Raw genomic sequence first — 22,493 nt, 5'->3', positions numbered from 1 at the left:
TGTCGCGGCAGAACACAGGGGTGAACCTCGGGTCGGACCCCGACATACTCAATATCACGATCACGGGGCCCGCTTTCAAGTCCCGCATGGGAACAACCAAGATAACAGACTGGGACAATCTTCGAAAAAGGCAAGCAGCCGACAAAGACAAGGACACGAACACCACCAAACCGTATGGGGAAGGGGCCATGTACCAACTCTGTATGTATGACTTTAGGCAACACATGGGCACCCAGTATGTTCTCGTACAACTTAACGAGCTGGTAATCAAGCGGGCAACGATGCAGGCGCCGCGAGCGCTACTAGCACTCGACCTCAAAGGTACCTTTGATAACGTCACGTATGAAAATGCCCTCCGCAACCTGCGCAACACGGGTTACGGAGCGAAAACGTACAACTACATCCGAGACTTTCTTGGCAACCGAATGGCCAGGATCAGAATAGGAGAGCAGGCATCCCAACCGATCTCTCTGGGGGATAGAGGAACGCGGCAAGGTTCGGTCCTTTCCCCCCTCCTGTTCAACATGGCTTTACTGCCGTTGCCCAAGCTTCTGGAATCAATAGATGGCCTCGGCTATGCATTATATGCCGGCGAGATCACCCTCTGGACTGCGAAGGCAGGGTCGGATGGCTGGATAAAAGACACGCTCCAAAAAGCGGCTGACACGGTCAACAGCTACGCGAAGACCTATGGCCTTTGCTGTTCGTCTCAAAAGTCGGAGCTGACCGTTGTCAGACCACGTACATCAGGGAAACATGCAGAAAACATATGAATCGCTCTGGAAGGGATCAGGGGACTCCCGGTATCTTAACTCAGGATCCTGGGCCTCCTGATCCAGGCAGACGGCAAGGCAACGGCCATGATCAGAAAAATCAAGCTCACGTCAGACCAGATCTTGAACATGATCCGACGAGTGGCCAACATGCGGAGGGGTCTGAAGGAATCGGACACCTTGCGCCTCGTTCAGGCCTTTGTTATCTCACGAATCGCCTACGCAGCGCCGTACATGCAACTCCTCAAGAAAGACGTCATAAACTTCATGAAATAATCAGGAAAGCCAAGAAGCAGGCCCTGTGTATTCTCATAAATTCATCCACGACAAAATTAGTTCAAATGGCAGTCGGCACTACAGTAGCCAAGCTCGTAGAAGCCCACCTGTCCAATCATAGGGTGCGCCTTAAGAGGAAGCTTTACCTCAGGGCCAACTCCTACGCGGCCTATTCAAATACATGTAAAACGCAAAAACGTTTCTACGAAATAACTCTTGGACCGATTTTGATGAAATTCGTTGCATTTGAAACAGAAAATTAAATTCTAGTGACTGTTGGAAGCGGAATTTCGATTTAGGGCTTGAATTTTCTTTAAACAATTTTCAAATATTTGACCGTCTGAAAAAAACAGAAGCACGAAGTTTACAAATTCATAGCTCTGCATCAAGAACTGATATCGCGATTCTGCAAACGGCATCCATTAGATCATTCAAAGCGGACAAATTCAATATGTGAATTTTACATCTTACGTTGGTTACAACGGTTTTGCAAAAGTTGTATTTCCCTATGATTAATTTTTTTTATATTCATGTGTAACATATCAATTTTGTCCGCTTTAGATGTACTATTAGATGCAATTCACAGAATTGTATTATCATTTTAGTGGTTGAGTTAGAGTCGTAAACTTGATAGTTTCGTTTTTTGAAAATTTTCGATTTTTGCCAATATTTAATAAAAAATGGACGACCTAACGCGAAAATTCGAAACCAACAGTCACTAGATTTTAAGTTTCTCTTTTAAATGCAACAAACCTCGTCAAATTTGGTGCAGTGGTTGCCGAGAAAAACGAATTCTCCTTTTACATGTATTTAGATAGGAGAAATCGAGCTAAAGCTTCCTCTTAAGGGCAGAAGCGTCCTCCGCAAGATCAGATGGCAAGAATCACTGCACCCGCCACGGCCAATTACACTGTAAGAAAAGTTTGCACCCTTTGAGTCGTATCTTGCCACACAACAATAATCGTCATCTGTCTTTCCCGCATTTCCTTTCTTTAACGCCGCGAACCCGGTACTTCCCAGTAACGAACGGCATGCGCGTTACCAGCATGGCATAGCATTCCCTAAAGGAAAGTAGCGGGCGCGGCGTTTTCAAGAAAGGAAACACAAGCAATGCAGATGACGATTATTGTGTGGCAGATATACACCCCCAAGGGTGTAAACTTTTCTTAGAGTGTACCCGAAAAGTGGACTGAGAAGCTGGAATGCAAACCACTACCGCGCAACATGAACCCCACAAGGCACGCCGTACGACGCGACGCCCGGGCAAGAGCCATCTCCAGGACCCTGGAGGAGGACGACACTGTCCTATACACAGACGCCTCTCCACGTGAATGCTCCACGAGGGCCACAGTCGTGGTCACCGGGCTGGACAAGCTGGTCACCTGCGCATCAATCAACACTCCGTCTTCGGAGGAGGCATAAGGAGCGGCGATAGCCCTCGCACTCCTGCAACCTAACCTCACCAAGGTCGTCACGGACTCACAACCTGCGCACAAGAACTACAGATCTCGCTGGGTGTCCCTTGCGGAACTAAAAATCCTCGGAAAAGCTACGCCTCCTAAACAAACAACCGAACTAGTTTGGGTCTCGGCCCACTCCTCAGTTGAGGGCAACTAGTATGCTCAACAGGCCCGAGTGCTCAACTCCCTGGCCACCGAGAAGCAGGCAAGGGGATGGCAACCCATCACCAGTTACACAGATATAGTCAGTATTACAGGGACCGTAGGAAGACATTCTCACCCCCTCCACAACTCGTTGACTAGAGCCGAACAAACGATATATAGGCAAATTCAGGCAGGATCCTTTTCCCACCCCTGCCTCCAGAACAGAATATGCACAGAAAGATACGAGAACACATGTCCTCACTGCAATGCACTAGGCGCCCTCCGGCACGCCATAAGATAGTGCAATTTCTCCAAAGACCACTCCCACCTACACCCATGACTAACTCCCCTACTAAACCCACCCTTTACGAGCGATGGGAGACTGTTATCCAGCCCCACCCTGGAAGACCAGCTCGGACTGATGCACAGGGACTAGGCGCTCCTGGAAGAATATGGAACCCGTGAAGAGGGAGCCATCCCATCAGGCGCTTAACGCGTTCCATTTCATTATGGATCAATAAAGTTGTTTTTCTCTCTCTCTCTCTCTCTCTCTCTCTCTCATTTTCATGCAGGATTTTAGCGACTTTGTTCTTCGTCATGCCAGGGATGCCGGGGCCGTATCCTGTCAGTGGATCTTGATTGTAGCATTCGAATTGTTAATGTCCACGCTCCAAACAAGGCTAGAGTTCAGAGAGAGTTTGTCGCTCCATTAGATCCATACTTGGTAGGCTCCTCTCGGTTTATTCTTTCGGGGGACTTCAACTGTGTGTTAGAACAGGTTGATCGCTTCTCCCGCAGAGGAACTTCAAAATTCAAAGATAGGGCTGGAAATGCGGCACTGCGAGAGCCTCGTCCATGGGCTGGGACTGGTCGGTGCTTAGCGCGTGCTCGCCCTTTACAGTCAGGAATGACTTGGACAGGGAGGAGCTTGCAGATCCGCATCGATCGTTTTTACGTTTCATCGTCACTGGCTTCCAGTATGCATTCTTCATGTTTGGTTCCTTCTGCTCTTAGCGACCACTTCTTCCTAATTCTGCGGTTTGCCGATTCGAACATAGTCTCGGAAGGGAAGAGACCATGGCGTCTACATCCACGTCTCCTGAAGACGTGGATGTGAATCGTGAATCTTCTCCGACGCGATCCTCATGCTCTGGAAGCCACTGTCCTGCAGGCCTACTGTTGCTCCGGCGCTGGCCTGACCCCGAAAGGAACTTCGGATCCTCCTGAAGCGACGCTGGGATCGCTTGAAAGCCACAAGTCTAGCAGAGCAGCGGCAAATGGAAGCGTGGTGCAGCAGAAATGTCCTGCGCAGACATCTTTCAAGGAAAACAACTCTCTCTTTCCTAATAGGTCCAAGTGATGGTAGCATAGTCTATTTATCAGACGGAGTTCTTGCACTGGCGAGACAGTTTTGCACGAAATTGTATGCCGAACCAGCTGCCACTCCAGCTGTCTTTTCATTCGTTTGAGCAGCTGAGCTGCCGGAAGTCTGTGACTCATCCATAGTCGAGGACGGGCTATTTTCGGTTTTGAAGTTTATGAAGCATAATCGCAGTTCAAGGTACTATGGTCTGACAGTTCAATTTTATGTGAAGTTTTCGACACTGTTAGGGAAGCCGTTCACATCATTGGCGAACAAGCTACTCAGTGAAGGGACTCTGTCAGCATCTCAGAGAGGGGCTAACCACTCTCCTTTGTAAGGATGAATCGAGAAGCACCGATTTATTAGCATTGCGTCCAATCACACTTCAGAACTGCGATTACAAGCTCACAGCAAGTTGTCTGTGTATGCGACTCAATCCAGTACTCAACACTGCTTTGGGTCCATACCAGGCATGCTGAGTCCAGGGACGTTCCAGGCAGCTTCACGGTTTAGCAGTCAGGGACCTTCCCCTGTGTGCAAATGCCGGGGAACTTTCAGGTATTCTGTGCTCCTTCGATCAGGAGAAGGCTTTCGATATCATTAGACATAGGTACCTGTTCCGGGTTTTGAAAGAGGCTGGCTTTAGCTTGGGTTTTCAGCTGATGGTCCAAGCTTTGTATTCTCGACCGATTTCTGCTGTTCTCATATAGCATCGCGTCTCGGAGGCATTCATTGTGGGACGTGGTGTGCGGCAGGGGGAGCCTCTCTAGCATGCGCTCGGTTTTGAACCCCTTCTGCAGAGGTTGTCCTTTGACAGTAGAATTGGCAGGTTCCTAATTCCACTAGGCTCCCCTCCCATTGCACTCTTTGCCTATGTGGAGGACTTGTCTATTACCTTCCCGGGCCTTATGGTTGCGTGGCGCATTTATCGTCGAAGACCGCTGCGCGTCTCTTGTCCAGGTGAGCCGCTTCGCCTTACTGCCTCACTGGAGCGTCGCTTAGAACGACTCCTGGAGTGAGTGAGTGAGTGAGTGAGTGAGTGAGTGAGTGAGTGAGTGAGTGAGTGAGTGAGTGAGTGAGTGAGTGAGTGAGTGAGTGAGTGAGTGAGTGAGTGAGTGAGTGAGTGAGTGAGTGAGTGAGTGAGTGAGTGAGTGAGTGGGATCTCTATGACCTTACCGCGAACGGTCGGCCGGGGTATATCGCCTCCGTTTAGTAAGTGAGCGCAGAAGAAAGCGCAAGTACGTACGCCGCCCGCTGTCGTGCCATGCTCGCCACGCCGCTGCCATCGCACCATCGTCGTCACATCACCACCGACGTCGCGTTGACGTGCGGTATATCAAAATATGTGCAAGGTAATTTCTGCCGCCATCGTCAAACACATTTTTGTCGACGTCAGCAGTATACATCGGGACTATTGGTGGTTTTCTTCTATCCGCTTAGTGGTTTCACCAATAAATATTTTTTATCACAGGGTAGCAAATGATAGTAAATGAAATGTATAGTAAGGGCAAGTTTTATTGAAAGTAATCACAAGCATATTTCCAGGATACCGAATTGTCAAAATTTCAACAGGCCCGCCGCGGTGGCGTAGTGGCCTTGGCGTTGGGCTGCTAAACCCGACGGCTCGGGAACAAATCCCGGCCATGGCGGCCGCATTTTGATGGAGGCGAAATGCAAAAACTCCCGTGCACCGTGCATTTAGTGCACGTTAAAGAACCCCAAGCGGCCAAAATTAATCCGGAGTCCCCTACTACGGCGTGCCTCATAATAAGATTGTTGTTTTGGCAGGTAAAACCTAAGAATTAGGTCTTTAAAGGTTCAAAACCAAGCTGGCGTGCAGCATTTCGCTCTAACAACTCAAATCATTAGAAAGATCAGAAACACCCGCTCTTTGAAAAAATAGCAATATATATCCATTGATTCGATGGTCCCGAATGCGGCACGGCCAGAAGATTGAAGTCACCGTCACGAATTTGAAAAAATCGAGTGTGTCGGCGCCTTAAGGTGGACATCATTTACTTCTATATTACGTTTTATGCTTAGCGTGTAAAGCCGAGGAAGTTAAGCTGGACGTTCCTTCGTCAAAATGTACCGCTTCGCGCGTTTCGTCGTCAAGTGGTGCAGACATCGACCTTTGAATCAACATGGGGTACGTGGATTAGACACTTTGGCCTCGAGAGGTTTTTTATTAACTTTTTATAGTCAATCAAAAATTTTATTCACGTGCACTTTGTGCGGCTCTTCTTGAGCGTCATAGCAGATTTGTGAGCTTACATACGACGCCACGAAACACGTGCAGCTGAGAATCGGCTGGTACGCTTCGGTGTACGCCTGAAATCAGCCAGTTCGTGTTTTTATAATGCGTCAATTCCTTGTACGTTGAGGAGCCGGACTTCTGGCTATGCCCTTTCATCGCTAGTTATGAGTTGTTACACTTCCTTTTTTTCTTCTTATCTATGCAGATCAGACAGTACAATCGGTGGACACACTATCTTTTCGCGAACTGGCGCATTCTTTTATTTTTATCTGTGTAAACTTCACATTAGAAAACAAAGTGCGAATTTGCACAGGTCAAGGCAGAGCACATGGTGGCGGCCTCGGTGATGTCGGCGCCGGCGGCTCTCGGATTCTCTAAACTCTTCTACCCCGAGACAGAGGATAGCAGCAGCAGCCTCGAAAGCATTAGAGACATTCAAAGGAGGTACGCAATTACAGCTAGCAGTTACCGCTATTGTAAAAAAAAATTCCTCAACACGTGCCCGAAGGCACTTATACAGGCCAGTCTCAAACGGGCGCTTCATGTGTGTAGCGTTTAAAAGTGCGCGTTTTTACAGTGGAATTGTTAGAACCTCGCTGGTTTTCTCTTGACGTGCGCAGCTTCGCCTAGCTGGGAAAGAGAGCTGAGAGAGAGTGAAAGCGATAGTGATCTAGAGAAAGGAAAGAAGGAAAGACGCTTGATTCTGCAACCCGTGAGGGAGCACGGCGAAGCGTCGATGAAAGCAGACTCTAAAAATAGCACCGCGCAGCATAGCGACCTGGCAAGGGTGGGTGGAGCCTGCGGGGGAGAAGAAGCGGCGCGCACGAGAGCGAGGAACGCTGCCCGGATGTGTGCCCTGTACTGTGGTGCGCGAGGCAGGCGAATCAGGCAAGAAAGGAGGGGCGTTCTCCCCCGGTGGCTGCTCGGTGCCTCGATGTCCTCCTTGTCCGCCACTCCATACAGAGTGGAGACAACCGCGGCGTGTACTACGGGGTCACGACCTACTGTATAAGTAGGTCGTGTACGGGGTTGCCCACGCGAATTGCGGACGCCATAGGGACGCGTTGCCGGCGCTCGTGTGTCTTGTGTGCGATTTGGCACTACTTTACTGGCCTTCCCGCAGCTCCACTGGTCTCTGGTGCGTGCGATAGCAGAGCCACGCATATTTTTTTAGAGTGCAGCTCTTTGGCGCCCGTTTCCGCGTTTCACGTTGCCGTCGGCCTCGCCGTAACCAAGGTCATCATCCGCGCGCTGCTCTAGCTGCGCGCGCTTCTGCTGCCATCTCTCGCGTGCTGCGCGATTTTTGCTCTCCCCTTCTCCTCAAAAGCCGGATCACGTGTTCTCGCCTATACTGTCGCCCCCTGCGTCCGCGCAGCGCCATTGCGGTGACTTTCGCCGCTACCGTCCACTCCGCCCTCGCCGTCCATTCTCCCGCTGTCGCAGCACTGCGGCTGGGGCGGCGGCGGGCGCTCCTTGCCGCCTCGCGCGTGATCCACGGCTCTCCGCTCCTCCGTCTTCGCGTTGCGTGGCTGTACTGCTCTCAGCCGTGTCTCTCGTTTCCCCGTTTGCGGGACGCGTTCCTCAGCGGCACTTGTCGGCTATGGCAGTGCTTGCGCGTGGCTATGCTTCCCCCACCTCCCCTCTTGCCCTACACGTCCCCTTGCCTGGCGCTGTGCCGTTGCGGTGATTCGAAAGACAGTTATAGCGTTTCGTCCCCTTACTTCTACACATTGAGGTCTGTCTGTGAGTGAATGACTGCGTGACTTCTACCCAATACCCCTGTTCTTAACCCGTTTCCTCATCCCACCTCGGAATAAACAATAAATAATATTGGCAGTGGCTTAGCTTGGCTATGCCAGGATATACGTAGCAAAAGCTAAGGCGTTGCATGGTTAGCCTTGGTTAGTCTTGCTTGCAAGTCCAGGTTAGTCTGGCTGTCTAGCTATGTTGCGGCGTTTAGCCAGTCATTCGGGGCGCTGTTCGTCTGTTTCCTGGGCTATTCGTTTCCTCTTCATCTCGTTCCTATGTCGATTCCAGGCCTTCTGCTGATCAGAATTATCGACGTCCATACTGCCGCCTTAACTGTGGTTACGGCTCACGCGAGCTCTCCTTTTCAATCCTCCGACATGTTATCAGGCATGCGACGCAGCTGGCGAAGCGAGCGGAGGCGAGCGCAACGACGAGGAACGTGGTGTGACGTCATACCAAATGGCGGCGGCGGAGGCGCGGCGCTGAGCAGCGGCGGAACACCCGTGGCTCGGTGCTACTAGTGGCGCGTGCGCAGTAGTGACTAGGGAGCGAGAGAGAGAGAGAAATATCCGCGGCGAGGCGCGCGTTGTGACGTCGTGTGCCTCCTCGGAGCACCGCCGCGGCGAAATCGCGAGTTCGCGGCCAGTTAAGCTTTAACCTTTAATAATTGCTAATCTCCCCCTCCCCTCTCCGCAGCGGTGACCCACTATAAGATAGCAAGATGGCGCGTCGCCGGAGCGCCTGCTGGATAGCGGCGGATCGCGCTGCGTGCTGCCCAATCCGAAACCCAGAACCACCTCCGTTCAGCACTGCGTGTTCTGTATGCGGTTGCCTGTCGTTGAAATAAGAAAGCAGCTGCGCTCAAAGATGGCATTGCCAAGAAACGTAATCGTCGGCCAATTATTTTTAGTTACAGGCAACTCAAAGTTCTTATTTCAGCCGCTGGGTGGGCACAGCTCCATTAAAAAACTGGCGTTGTGATTGTGCAAGGCCGCGCAAGCCTGCCGTCGCTTCATCTCAACGTGCAGGTGCCGGCCCGACTACAACGCGTTCGAGTCCGTGGCGCGGGGCATGTCCTCCCTGCTTGCGGTGGCGGCCAACGTGGCGGCGTCGCTTCTGGGATTCGTGGCGTGCGTTGCGTTGGCCGACGCCGTGTTCGCATACGTCTGTGCTACGCTCGGCTGGAAGCTCGTCACCGTCAACGTAAGCGCACCGCGCGATGGGCACGGAATGCACTTGTTTCATCAAAGCAGGATCGGCCTCGAGTCGGCCTCGTATGTGAATAATTTTCGCGGGGCGGCATATCACAGAGTGCTTTCGTTCCTACTACGCCACGTTTCGCGAACTGGTGATGCGTTGAGCCACGTCATCTGAAAATCGCAACAGCACTGCTACGGTAAGAAAAAGGCAATTGTGGCAACTTCCACCTATGCACATATACTGAGAGGACGTGCCCAAAAAGCTATAGGCGTCACGATATAATTTCTCCTTATTTTCCCATTATACCAAAGCTCACTTATATTCGTTAAAAATATGAACACATAGCTCAAGCCATTTGCTTTAGTAAGACAGGAGGTACGCGTCGAGAGATATTGGTATATAAATCAAATGTCGTTTCGCTTCCGTATTGCTGGCAAAATGCTTGATAAATTCTAATTTTAGCACCAGCATATCTGATCGCAAGTGCCAGCATCATTGAAGTTCGACGCTCACATTCTGCCCTGGAATAGGTCAAGTGTCAGATTTGAGCGACGCCATTAACAAAAGATTTCCTCGATTCCAAGCGCCATCCTCCGCGCCTTATTTAGTCACTAACGGCTAGCGTGGTAGACAAGCACGCCCGCATCCTTCTCTCAGCTCAGCTGTTCCCTACCCGGCTTTGTTAGTAGTTACAAGCGAGAGAACGCTGCGGTAAGTTGCCATTTTCTACAGATATGTGAGCCGTAAGTATACGTGACGAATCACTTAGCACCGTAGTGCCAGCGGAAACCTGATTTCATGATGAATGACAAAACAAGACACCGAAACAGAAATTGCGGGTGCGTTCAGCATCTATTCGTGTTGGCAAGTGTACGTGGCTCTTACACTCAGTACTAGTCATAGCGTGTCCCCTCAAAGTGGGAATTGCGAAGTCGTGCAAGAAGCAGCACTCTAGCATTATACGGTTTTATTACCGGACATCTTTCTGCAATATTTCACGAAGGTAGTTTGAGCGCTTTCCGTTAGCGCCGTGAGAAGTGTGAAAATACGGTACGCAAGATCGCCTGACAAATGAAATAGCTCATCCGCGCCCACCGAGAAAAAACTTGCAAGTTCATGCTTTGTGTAGCGGCGTTGTTTTTTGATAGTGTCGTAATGCTCATAGCGCAAATGTAAATATGGGACGTCTTCTGCCTCGACCACTTTCAGCGATAGCATCGCCTCGGCCGTCAGGCGCACGCCGACTGGCTGATTGAGCACTACGTCACGTGAAGGTGATGATATCGCCGAAGTGATCGTCGCAGAATACGTCCAGTTGACACAACCCTTTGACCACCGTCTGCTTGTAATATATATATATATATATATATATATATATTACAAGCAGACGGTGGTCAAAGGGTTGTGTCAACTGGACGTATTCTGCGACATGTATATATATATATATATATATATATATATATATATAGATATATATATATATATATATATATATATATATATATTGACGTTTCACTTCGCGAACACGGGTTACGCGCAAGCGTATATATAGACGCCGTCAACATGCCCAGTCAGCACCGCGTCGTCAAATCATAAATGGAAATGACGCGAACGCGGACGCCACATTGATCTCAATGGTGCGACGCCTTCTGTGCCACCGGGAAGCGCATATGACTATTGGTGGCGAGGGCTTACGGAGTCGCCATCTGTCGGAAGCGCCTCGCTTGCGTAGCATGAGGGATAACGCCGCGACGCGCTCCTCGTAGCTTTGGCTGTCGGCGCTCAATAAAAAACACCATGCGGGAGCCCTCCAGGGGCGGCTTGCACTAACATTTAATAATGCAAGCCGCCCCAGAACATTTCTGTAAGTACTCTCGAAATGAAAAAGCATTTTACCGTCAAAATAATAATCTCGGGCAAGCACAAAGCACAGAATGGTTTGCAGACGCCATCTGTTTACCGAATACGTACAGTGAACGGCCACTGCGCGCGATCGCCGGGATGGAGTCCTTCGAACCGGTTTCTTGCATGAAATGTAGGCAGTCGGCTGAGAGCAAACTATGTGAAATATGTTCTTATATTGGGCTGTCTGTATAATTAAATGGAGCATAACAGAATGAAGGCGCAATGCAGCGATCGCACGGGTTCGCAGTGACCGACTGCCCGTCTGCATCCATGCACGCGCACAATGTTTCGCTTTCGCTGCGAGCGCGTTTTCGCACCGTGTCGTGAGCTTTAGGCCGCAGCATGTGAGCGTTCGACGGTATTCAAGTAATCATTGTTGCGTGGACGCTATCAGAGCCGCTCCGAAAGTAGCTTCGTTATAACTAGGGACTTCGACGCCTACGGCAACTTTTGATATGTGCCGATTCAATCTTTTTTTTTCTTTTTTTCTAAATTCTTGGACGCATCGCACTGTATCTTTATCGGTCTTCTCAGCGAGCAATTCCCCGCTGCTTGTTTTTCTTAATCGAGTACATTCAATGTTTGGTGCTAATAGAAATATGAGCACATACCATGATTGTTTTTAATGTGCTTCATACCGTTCCCTATCCATTCCAGTGAACTCGCCAGTATCTAGCATCAACAAGTTGATAGATAAAAGCTTCATGACATTATCCGGACGCGGAAGAACGTCTCAGTGCGCGCTCTGTGCTACTCACAGAACATCGCAGCCCCGACGCCGTAGCAGGAATCTTCCTCAAGGAAGTGCTTATGCAAACCCGAGTTGTAGCCGATGGCTGCTTGCCGGTTTTAGGTTTCCCGGTCCAAGCTTCACGCAGCTTCTTGTCCTGCAGGTACGTGTGAATGCTCACACCGCGACCTACTGTATAAGGGGTGGCTCACACCGAGCTTCGTTGCGTACGTCCGGCACTGCGGCACCGAGCAGTAGCCTACCGTGTTGGATGCCTTCAAAGGCAGCCGCTACCTATTATAGTACTTTCAAGTGTTGTCAGGCACACACCTGAAGCGGGAAAACAAGATAAATATAAAGAGCCAAATACATGTGAAAGCAGAAGCGATTAATAAAGAGAACAAACGGTGATAACGAACAATGCTACATAGTAGCTCAAACAACAGCCACAAAATCGGAGCAACATATATACAGAACACAACGCACTGAAAACCTGATAACTGGCTACACAAAAAAAATGTCAAGGATCTGCTTCAAGATACCGCACGAGAGATGAATGAAATGAGTCATGATCTGGTAATAATGTTACGTCGGGCGAAAGGCAAGTCCACTCTGTCGATGTACGAGGTAGAAAAGAATGAAAAATGGCATTGGTTTTAAAACTAATGACGTTTACTGCCTAAGGATGGTCGATGCCGGATGAGCGACAAGGTTGTCGGGAAATGAAAGCATCCATAAATTCCTAATGATTCTAAATTTTGTCGAAAAGGCCAAGGCGATATACTTTCCTACGGAGCTCAAGAGATGGCAATGATAGCGTTGGTTTATTTGAACTTATGCTGCTAGTACGGTTGTAAGTGGAAAGAACGAAACGCACCGAATTGTTCTGGACCATTTCCAGTAAGGATGTTAAGTTCGTGAAACCGGAGTCCCAAACAGCAGACGCTTATTGTAATTTTGAACGTACGAATGTCTTGCACATAGTCAGTTTACCCGAGTAAATACAAAATTTTGGCGCATGTAGCCAAGCATACAATACCTGTTGTTAATTATGTAATCGATATGATACTTCCAACTAAGCTCATTAGTTATATTAACACCTAAGTATTTGTAAGAGGTAACGGGATCTAAAAGAATATTATTTAATTCATAGCAAGCAGCAGTAGTGAGATTAGTGCACGATACTCGCATAAATTTACGTTTTATAACATTTAAATATATGGTCCATGCATTACATCATTTAACTATACTATTTAGGTCAACTTGTAAATCAGAAATTTCGGTACGGTCAGTTATTTCACGATAAGTAACGCAGTCTTCGGCGAATAAGTGGATAGGGGAAGTCACGCAGTTAGGAAAGTCACTAATATAAACTAATAAGAGAAGAGGGCCGAAAACGGACCCCTGTGATACACCTGACGCGGCAAGTGTTAACGATGAATTGTTATTGTTAACGAACACTTAGTGCAACCACCTCTTAAGAGAAAATGCTATCCAGCTGAGAAGATTTAGGTCAATATTGAGGCACCTGACTTTAAGAAGAAGAAGGCAGTGGTTAACTTTGTCAAATGTTTTAGAGAGATCTAGGAAAACGCAATCAGCTAAAGAACGATTGTCAATAAGAGTGAGCATGGGGTGAGTAAAACACAGTAACTGAGTCTCACAAGAATACGACTTCCTAAAACCATGTTGTGCCGAATTAAAGAAAGAGTCCGAATCAAGAAAGCTAGCAAGGTGTGAGTAGATTACATAATCAAGAATTTTGCAAAGTATGCTTGTAAGATAAATGGGGCGATAATTAAGGGGTGATTGCTTATTACCTCATGTATGAAGTGAAATCACCATCGCCTGCTTCCAATGCACGGGAAGAATACCAGCATTTAGCGATCGTTGAAGTAGTTTAGTCAGACAAATAAAGGAATCCATCTTTGTTTCTTTGAGGAATTTTGCATTTGTACAGTCAACACCAAAGGAACATGAGGGTTTCAGTGTGTCAATGAGCTTTAAAATAACGGCCGCATCTATTACTATTGGCTGCATACTGACTAAGTCGGAGAACGGATATGATGGCAAGGAAACACTGCTCGTCGATTAGAAATTCAGAGCAAACTCATCGTTCAAAATGGATGCGCACTCTTTACTGGGCACAGGTAAGTCATTTTGGTCAACGGATGAACATGCGTGTTGCTGTGAGTGTAAGATACGATGTTCGAAAATTTCCTAGGTTTGCTGATAAGCATGAATGGAAGTGTGTTTTTCAGGAAACTAGATTTCGCAGAAGCGACAGCTTAAGTGTAGGTGTTAGACGCGATAATGTGTGCATGCCAGTATTGCTCGGTTTGCGCAGTTTGGCTAAACGAAATGAGCGCTTTCTTCTGTTAGAAAGTCGATTTATATAGGAGTTAAACCATGGCGTCTACTTGTTGGTATTATGTTTTGGGGAATGTGGGTTTTTGTAAGACTTAAAATTAGGTTTGCAAATAGGTCCTAGTTCTCTTGGACAGAACGATATTCAAAACCATGAGGATGGTTATCAAGAAAAGCAAAAGTTCACTATTGATCCTTTCCAAATTGGCCTTATTGTAGTCAAATATAGCCTTCAGTTTTTCGTAACTGGGCATGTAATAAAGCACAGATCAAATTGAAGTAAGAGCGATCGCTGAGTCCAGGCATGAAAGTTATCGTGCCTACCATATCGGGGTTAATGTTCAAAATTAGGTCAAGAAGGCTTGCGGAATTGCCGACAACGCGTGTGGGACCATCAACGATTTGAATAAAACTGAAAAGAAAGCAAGTATCAAGGAATGCTTCACAATGCAAAGAATGCGGTGTGTAACATGGTGGTGCCGACGTCCAGTTCATTGTCGGATAATTAAAGTCGCCTAGAATATTTACTGAGCACGATGGGTATCGAATCAGCGCAGAAGTAATTGTGCAAATCATTGACGAAGTAATTGTCTGCATGAAGTGGACAGTAATATACGCCGATTATGTGTGCTTTCTATTGTTCAAAATGACACCGCACCAGACAGATTCGACATTACATGCGATGTTAATGCGGAACGTTGTTAGACTGACAGCAACGACGAGCAACGTACCTCCCTCTCGTCTTCCATCCCTTTCACAATGATAGACACTGAAAGACTTGGTATGAGTACAAATTTCGCTGTCACCTGTGCGAGCATTTAACCACGTGTCTCGGTAAGTGCTACCAGGTCAGCATCGCACGTGTTGATAGCTGCGTTGACGTCGTCTCTTTTGCCTAGAACACTCCGGATGTTAGTGTAGAGGACAGATACAGGGCGTTGATAACCACTACCCCTTTCTGACCGTTAAGAAACAGGACGCGCGTGATTTGAACTCAAACTGCTAGCCACCGCGCATGCGCCAGCAGTTTCGGATACAGTAGGCGGCGCGCATGCTTTCGAGTCACGAGACGCGCTATCGGGAAAAGAACAATTGATGGGATGATGATGGCGCTTAAAAGTTGGCGATCCAGGCAAATATTTTGCGAACGCAGTTAGCCTCTTGCGAGCGAGCCTCGTGGCTGAACAGTAGTCATAGGAAAGCGAAATTTTGCCAATTTTGAGCCTGGCAAAATGTGCTATCACACAATCTATCGCTTTGAATTTCCAAAATTTCATTATTGCAGGTCCGCGCTAATCATGAACAAAGGGACCACCAAGACGGTGCGATCCTTCTATAGTGTGAAGTCTAAATTTGGAACCAATATTTGAGGACATCAGATTTACCACTTTCTTTCTGTTTCTTGCCGTGATTCATCACTATAAAGTATTGAATTATTTCTGCAAGACCTATCCTCTTGATCGTTGATGCGGGAATGAATTAAGTACACTGTTTTGTTGGGCCAAGTCATTAATGCTTTCGTTCGCTAGCTGCAGTTCATGTTCTAGGCTACTAAAAGCGTTGATTTTTGTTTCAACGGAAGCCAATCGTGTATCAATATTGGACAGCCTCGTGGCTAAACACTGTTTACTGGCTTTTATGTCATCAACAGCTTGTGCCAACTTAACTTGAGCAGCCGGTGACGCCTCACAGGTGGTTGTAATATGTGATAGCACAACCATAAGATCGTTATGGCTGCATGGCTAGCCGTCGTCTTCGGCTCACTCAGACTTTCGCTCTGCTATTTGACTGCGAGTGGGCCCTGGGAATCTCAGCTCAGTATCTCCCGAGCATAGCAACAAAATACGTAACGCCTCTATGCAATCGCAACACATGTCACACAGCACATGTAGGCACGGAAGCATCAGTAGAAAACGATTAGACGCTTTCTTGGCATGAAGGGAACACGATCGACCAACCTGGGTAACATGAAGACGTCGATCCTTAGCCATGTGTCCTATTGTGCTGCTTGCTCGCGCAATGAGGTGGCGCGGTTGGATCGTCACTCTTACGACATGGTTGGTTAATGTTCCTGATGATGCGGCTGAGCCAATGAACACGGGGTGCCCTCCGACAAGGAAAGCGCAGTGATTCAAAAAAAAAAGCCGCAGTCCTCAAGATGGCGTCGTCGCAGGTCGGTAGTCTCGTCCGGGTCTATTGCTCCTGTTGATGTGAGCAGGCACGGTAGAAAGCAAACCAAACCTGGATAACGTGAAGACATCGATCGTTAGCCATGTGTCCTATTGTGCTGCTTCCATGCCCACTCTTAATAAAGCTATTCGCTTTATTAAAGGTATGATGCGCAGCGCATCAAGACGTTTGTTTGTTACAGTGAGGATACTTAAGCGGCAGTTGTTTCACTGCGTAATTCTGTAGAGAACAGAGCAGTTAACGAGAACATCTGCGGCAATAGTACATATGGCAACACACATAAAGCGATTCGTCATGTGTTTGTCTCTATACAGTGGCCCGAGCGTATGGCAGGCGACTGCCATCCTCCTCTCCCGCAGCCGCCCAAGTGGCAGAGGGTGGTGGAAAAGATAAGGGCTCTCCTTCGCGAGCGGTACACCCCAAAGCTCTCGCAAGGCACCACGAGGTTCTCAAAGAGCTACAATAGTTGTTGTTCCGCGACGAACGCGCCCGGCGACCCGGTTGCGGAAGAACGAGTGTCAGGAGCAACAGCACGTGCGTCTCAATCAGCTGTTGGACTTCGGTGACAAACGACAGCCCGCAAGCTCGCAACTCGTTTCGCGCGAGCGCACGTGCCCTTTTCAACGTCGCCCTTGAATCGGCGGTACAAAAACAATGACTACGATTCGCTTTAACAATGCATAGAAGTTCTGTCTACGTAATCCAGGACCGGTCGTACCGAATGCCCGAGATATTCTAGTTTGTATACTATTCTTCTACCTTGCATGTTACGCAATAACGGAGGAAACTGCGTTCTTCGATTGCAGGCGTCAGTAGCCGGCCAATCTTAGAGCACTGTTCTCCGGGGGCCCTTCGCCTCGCTCAACTCCTTGCGGCAGGTGGCTGTAGTAACAGCGCTCTGTCGCGTGTGTCGGATGGCGGCGCTGACACATGCTATGTACATGCGTCTCTCATTTACACAAGGCCTGTAGCACTTTAAACCCTAGCGCGTTAAAAACGCAGTGGCTCTTGGGCCGACTGTTCGTGCCCCTGACGCTGGTCATGGGTCTGAGCGTGGACGAGTCGTCGCGCGTTGCGTCCCTGGTGGGCCTCAAGACGATGCTGAACGAGGTGTTCGCCCAGAGCGAGATGGGCAGGATGGCGCGCAATGGCCGGCTCTCTCCGCGGGCGCAACTCATCTGCACGCACGCCCTCTGTGGCTTCTCCAGCCTCGCTGCTCTGGGCGTCCAGTTGGGCGTGTTCGCTGCACTGGCACCCGAACGGCTGCCGGACTGCGCCCGCGTCGCTGGACGTGCACTGGTCGCCGGTTCGATTGCCTGCTTCTTGACCGCCTGCACCGCAGGTAAAGTAAAAAAAATAAATTCAAAATTATGGATCAAAACGTTTTATACCACAAACGTCTACTCCTAGCGAACTAGCGAATACCCCCAGGGACGAAGCGAACAGAAAAGGGGAACCTTGAAGCAGAGAGTGGAGAGTGCCCAGACAAAGATGTCTCCTAGAGCTTTTCCTGGAGAGAGTCAAGGGTTCTCTTTCTATTCGTGGGAGACGTGCAAGATTTTGTGCTGCGGATCGCCTGTTTAAACGTTTGCTCTTGTGTATCACTCTGTTCAACTGTCTTATGTAGTCTGGCTTTTGTGAACACCGGCTAAAGTTTCTTAGAGATGTCCAGTTACCATGTGATCTCGCTTTAATATAGACAAGGCTAATAAAATGTATAACCTTTGTTTCTGGACTCCTGCATTAGACGTAATATTATCACGCTGTAGTGGCGGTGAAGAACCAGACAATGTCAGAAATGTGCGTTAAGAGTCTTCGGCTCATTTGGGCCCAGAAAAAGTAGCGCGTTAAAGCACAAGGACAGCGGTGAGTACATCAAATCTTCACGGGTCAACTCACACTATTTATATAGTTTCGCAGCTACAGTTCTCCAATAACCGATTACTTACGTTCCAGACTGTCCTAAAACAGAATTCGCGTCGTGGTCGCAATCTGATTAGGCAAGACTCTTTCGCTGCAGAATTCACAAGAACGCCAAAGAATCTTCGAACACAGTAATCGCGCGTCTTGTGCCCAGTGACAAATCGATATCGGTGACGGTCCTGTGAAAAAGCATTAGCGCACAAAAGAACACGCGATCAGTCAATGAATAAATAAATCAAGCTTTATTAATATAGCAAATAAAGACAGACTTGAAACATCATTAAGTAGCGCAAAAAATACATGGGACAACAGCAAGAAGCACACAGGACAGGGGCTTCTTGCTGTCTTCCCATGTCTTTTTCGCTCTAGTTACTGATGTCTCAAGTGTGTAATAAGCACCAACTAGCCTAATTGTCTTCTCTAATTGTGCAAATATTCACATACAAATGATAAGATATACACAGAGAAGGAGGTCCCAGGTTTAAAAACCAACGGGGAAACTCTATACAACAAATGACTGGAACACAAAAAAAAAAATACATTGCAATATTTAGCCCGTGTGCGCCAACAGTGTGTTTATGTAATTTACGAAAAAAAATTACAGAGAAAAAATAAAAAGGAGAGGCAAGGCAGCAAGATAAAAATGCAATAAAAACTACAATTAAAGAACAAATGAGCGTACATTAGATTTGAAATCAATTATATTAGTGATATTCGTAATTCTCGGCGGTATGAAGTTCTAGAAGGAAGTTGCAACAAATGTAGATGCGAATTCACCATAGTTAGTTTTGGGCATAGGCAACAACAAGTTGTTTTGCATTGCAAAATGCGTGGAACTATGAATAGGAGACTGACATCTGCTAATTACAACTACACTCTTAGAGAAAGGTACACCCTTTGGGGTGTATATCTGCCACACAACGATAATCGTCATCCGCTTTGCTTTCGTTTCCTTTCTTGAAAACGCCACGCCCGCTACTTTCCTGTCGGGAATTCTATGTCATGCTGATAACGCGCATACCGTTCGTTACTGGGAAGTACCGGGCTCTCAGCGTTAAAGAAAGGAAACGCGGACAAGACAGATGACGTTTATTGTTGTATGGCAAAAGGGTGTAATTTTGCTTAAGAGTGTAGAGGAAGTTTACTAAAAATAGATCTGTGTGAAAGAATACCAAGGGAACGCTTGTTAAGCTTGGTAACTGACACAATTTTATGACGGCATACTAATGACGAAACATTGCACTAAAAGCTGTTGAATATTATACTTTCTGTGGCCCAATTTTGAACGTGCTGTAAAGGAGCGTAATGGATTGGGTATGTATTGCCCCATGATGAAATACAGTAAATGATATGGCTGGGAATGGACACACAATAAATGGTCATGAGAGCATCTGTAGTAAGAAACGAACTAACTGTTGTTATAAACCTCATACCATGCCTGACTTTCTGTGACTAAGTTAACATGTTTGTCAAATTTTAAGTGCTTAACTAGTTCTACAGTGAGGAAAATAGTTTAATTAACACTATGTATTTCCGTTGACTCGATTAATGCCAATGGTTTAGTTGTAGGAACCTTTTCTGCCGAAAAAAAATTAGAAATCTTGTTTTACTGGTGTTAACTGTTATAATTTTTTTCCGACACCAGCGCTCAACACTAGGAGCATCCCTGTTAAGTCTCGTCATTAAATCGTAGATGTATTTGTCAGAACACTAAGCCGTAGTGTCATCTGCATAAAGCAAACGTGAGTATTGAAGGCACTGCGGCAGGTCATTTATGTAAATCAAGAACAGAATGGGAACAAGGCTCGACCGTTGCGGAACACCGGTATTAATCATTCTCGGTCGGGAGGTAATTCATAAAATAGAAATAACCTCTTCTCTATCAAGAAGATAACTGCGTATTAATTGGAAAGCGGGACCAGTGATACCAACAGCATTCAGTTTTTCATTTAAGATAACATGAATCATTGAATCGAAAGCTTTAGACAGATCTATAAATAAAGCTTCAACCAAGTCACCGCTGTCAATGGCCATCCTTATTTTATCTGTCACGGAAACTAGAGATAATTCAGTAAAAAAGCCTGACCTGAACCCGAACTGATAAGGCGATAAAATGTTTAACTTTGATAGGTTACTCGTTGATTGAGTTACTACTGCCTTCTGTGTAAGTTTGCCAAAAGATAATACCATAGCGATGGGACGATAGCTTCAGCCAGGAAACCTATCACCTCTTTTATTTTTTTAACTGGTATGACCTTCGATATTTTTGACCTTAAGGGAAACATGCGTGCCTCCAAAATAAGATTGAGAATATGCGCGACAGGTTCACAAACAATATGCGCTATCAGTTTCATATGTAAAAAAATAAATGTTATCCAATCCAGGGCTTGTATGTTTGAGGTTGTGTATTATCTTATACATTTTCTCAGGTGAAACAGGGAAAAGATAGGAACGCTAAGATGCTCTTTGATATACGATTACAAGGAAAGTTAAGATGTGGATTGCTTATTGCTAATTTGAAGATTTTCCTTAAAGATTGTTAACAACCTTTCATTGCTTTTTAACATCATTTCCAGCTTTTTGAATTTCGAAATCATAGTATCTATAGCTCATTTTGGCATTCTCAAAAACTCTACTTAGAATAGGTTTTGTAGCGTTCACGCAAACTAACATTAAATGGTTGCAGTTTAGTTTTCGTATAAAGATTGTCCTGCTTTTTTAAGCAGCTAAGAAGATTTTATGTCATCCACGGATCTCTAGGAGTAAAAACCGTGTTTTTACAAGTTAATAATAATAATATTTGGGGTTTTACGTGCCAAAACCACTTTCTGATTATGAGGCACGCCGTAGTGGAGGACTCCGGAAATTTTGACCACCTGGGGTTCTTTAACGTGCACCTAAATCTAAGCACACGGGTGTTTTCGCATTTCGCCCCCATCGAAATGCGGCCGCCGTGGCCGGGATTCGATCCCGCGACCTCGTGCTCAGCAGCCCAACACCATAGCCACTGAGCAACCACGGCGGGTGTTTTTACAAGTTACTGCGGTTCTTGACAAAGCAAGTGCGTCCGAATGATAATGAAAAATTTGTCAAAAGCAATATCAGGGTCATCGTTCGAACACCAAGATTTCCAGTCTGAGTCAGCTATAAACTCTACAAAAGAGGAGGAACTCAATTGTTTTTTTTTTAGTAAACCGTACATCACGTTTACTCGGAGAAGCTTTAAACACACCAAAGCAAGGCAATGATCTGTTATGGTGGTTTGCGCCACAACAGCATATGAAGTAACCAAAAGATCGGACATCATAAAACATAATAATAAAACATTGCGATTTCTATCGAGAACTTCAGTGTGCGCACCATACAGCCCACTGGACTTAAGTTTAAGTTCGCGAAAAATTACGCAACTGCATTGGAATGTTACATTGCTGCCATAATGGTATTTTCCTTTCTTACAGGCGCCCTGATGGACACAACCGTCTACGAGGTCCCAACGCTATTTAACAGCTATGACTTCGTCTAGGATTACAACTTTTTAAAATGTGAAAACGCATTTGTGAAATAAAAAAGAACGCCTCCGAAAATCTCGTACTTTAGTGGTCAATTTTCTTTAACATAGAAAAGCTGCAATTGGCCAGTCAGTTTATCCTGCCAGTGCTCAGCTAAAGAAGCCGGGAAGGGGAACAAGAGGGGGTGAAAGAATCGTGAAGGTTTGCATACAAGCGCAGCAAGATACTGAGGACACCGTAATTTGAAAATTGTAGGCCATTATAGATGTCAAACCATTAGGTAATAATAGTGCGACATGAACGCGCAAAAAAAAGAAGGGTGAATGACGTGGCTGAAATTTACAGGACGAAGTAGTCAACACTGAATACCAAGCATTTATTCTTTTACGGAAGAAAGGGAAACACAAGCAAGAAGTGCCCCGTATGTCAACTTGCTTTACTGCACAAATGATTGCATGCACTCGCGGCAAACTTCGGGAATACATCGATTTGCATCAATGGCAGGGGGGTCAGGCGCGGGAGGAGGGGCGTTCTTCGCCGGCGGCTGCTAGGATGCCTCGATGTCCTCCTCGCCCGCCGCACCGTACAGAGGGGAGACAACCACGGCGTCTACTACGGCGTTGCCCACGTGAATCGCGGACGCCGTA

At 47.0% G+C, this 22,493-nt stretch overlaps 1 protein-coding gene across 1 annotated transcript in view; it reads left to right on the top strand.

The window, feature by feature from the left end:
* Positions 1-22,143, top strand: part of LOC142571069 (putative transporter YutK) — a 59,298-nt gene extending 37,155 nt beyond the window's left edge. Inside the window, exons 8-11 of the mRNA XM_075679364.1 lie at positions 6,587-6,717; positions 9,051-9,225; positions 17,417-17,756; positions 21,796-22,143. Coding sequence (XP_075535479.1) covers positions 6,587-6,717; positions 9,051-9,225; positions 17,417-17,756; positions 21,796-21,860 — 711 coding nt within the window. The 3' untranslated portion in view covers positions 21,861-22,143. The remainder of the gene's footprint in view (positions 1-6,586; positions 6,718-9,050; positions 9,226-17,416; positions 17,757-21,795) is intronic.
* Positions 22,144-22,493: the final 350 nt, after the last annotated feature.

This window comes from Dermacentor variabilis, chromosome 2 (assembly GCF_050947875.1).
Source record: "Dermacentor variabilis isolate Ectoservices chromosome 2, ASM5094787v1, whole genome shotgun sequence".
Lineage (NCBI taxonomy): Eukaryota > Metazoa > Arthropoda > Arachnida > Ixodida > Ixodidae > Dermacentor > Dermacentor variabilis.
Note: the sequence above shows the minus strand (reverse complement) of the source record. Positions and strands in the feature narration are given on the sequence as shown.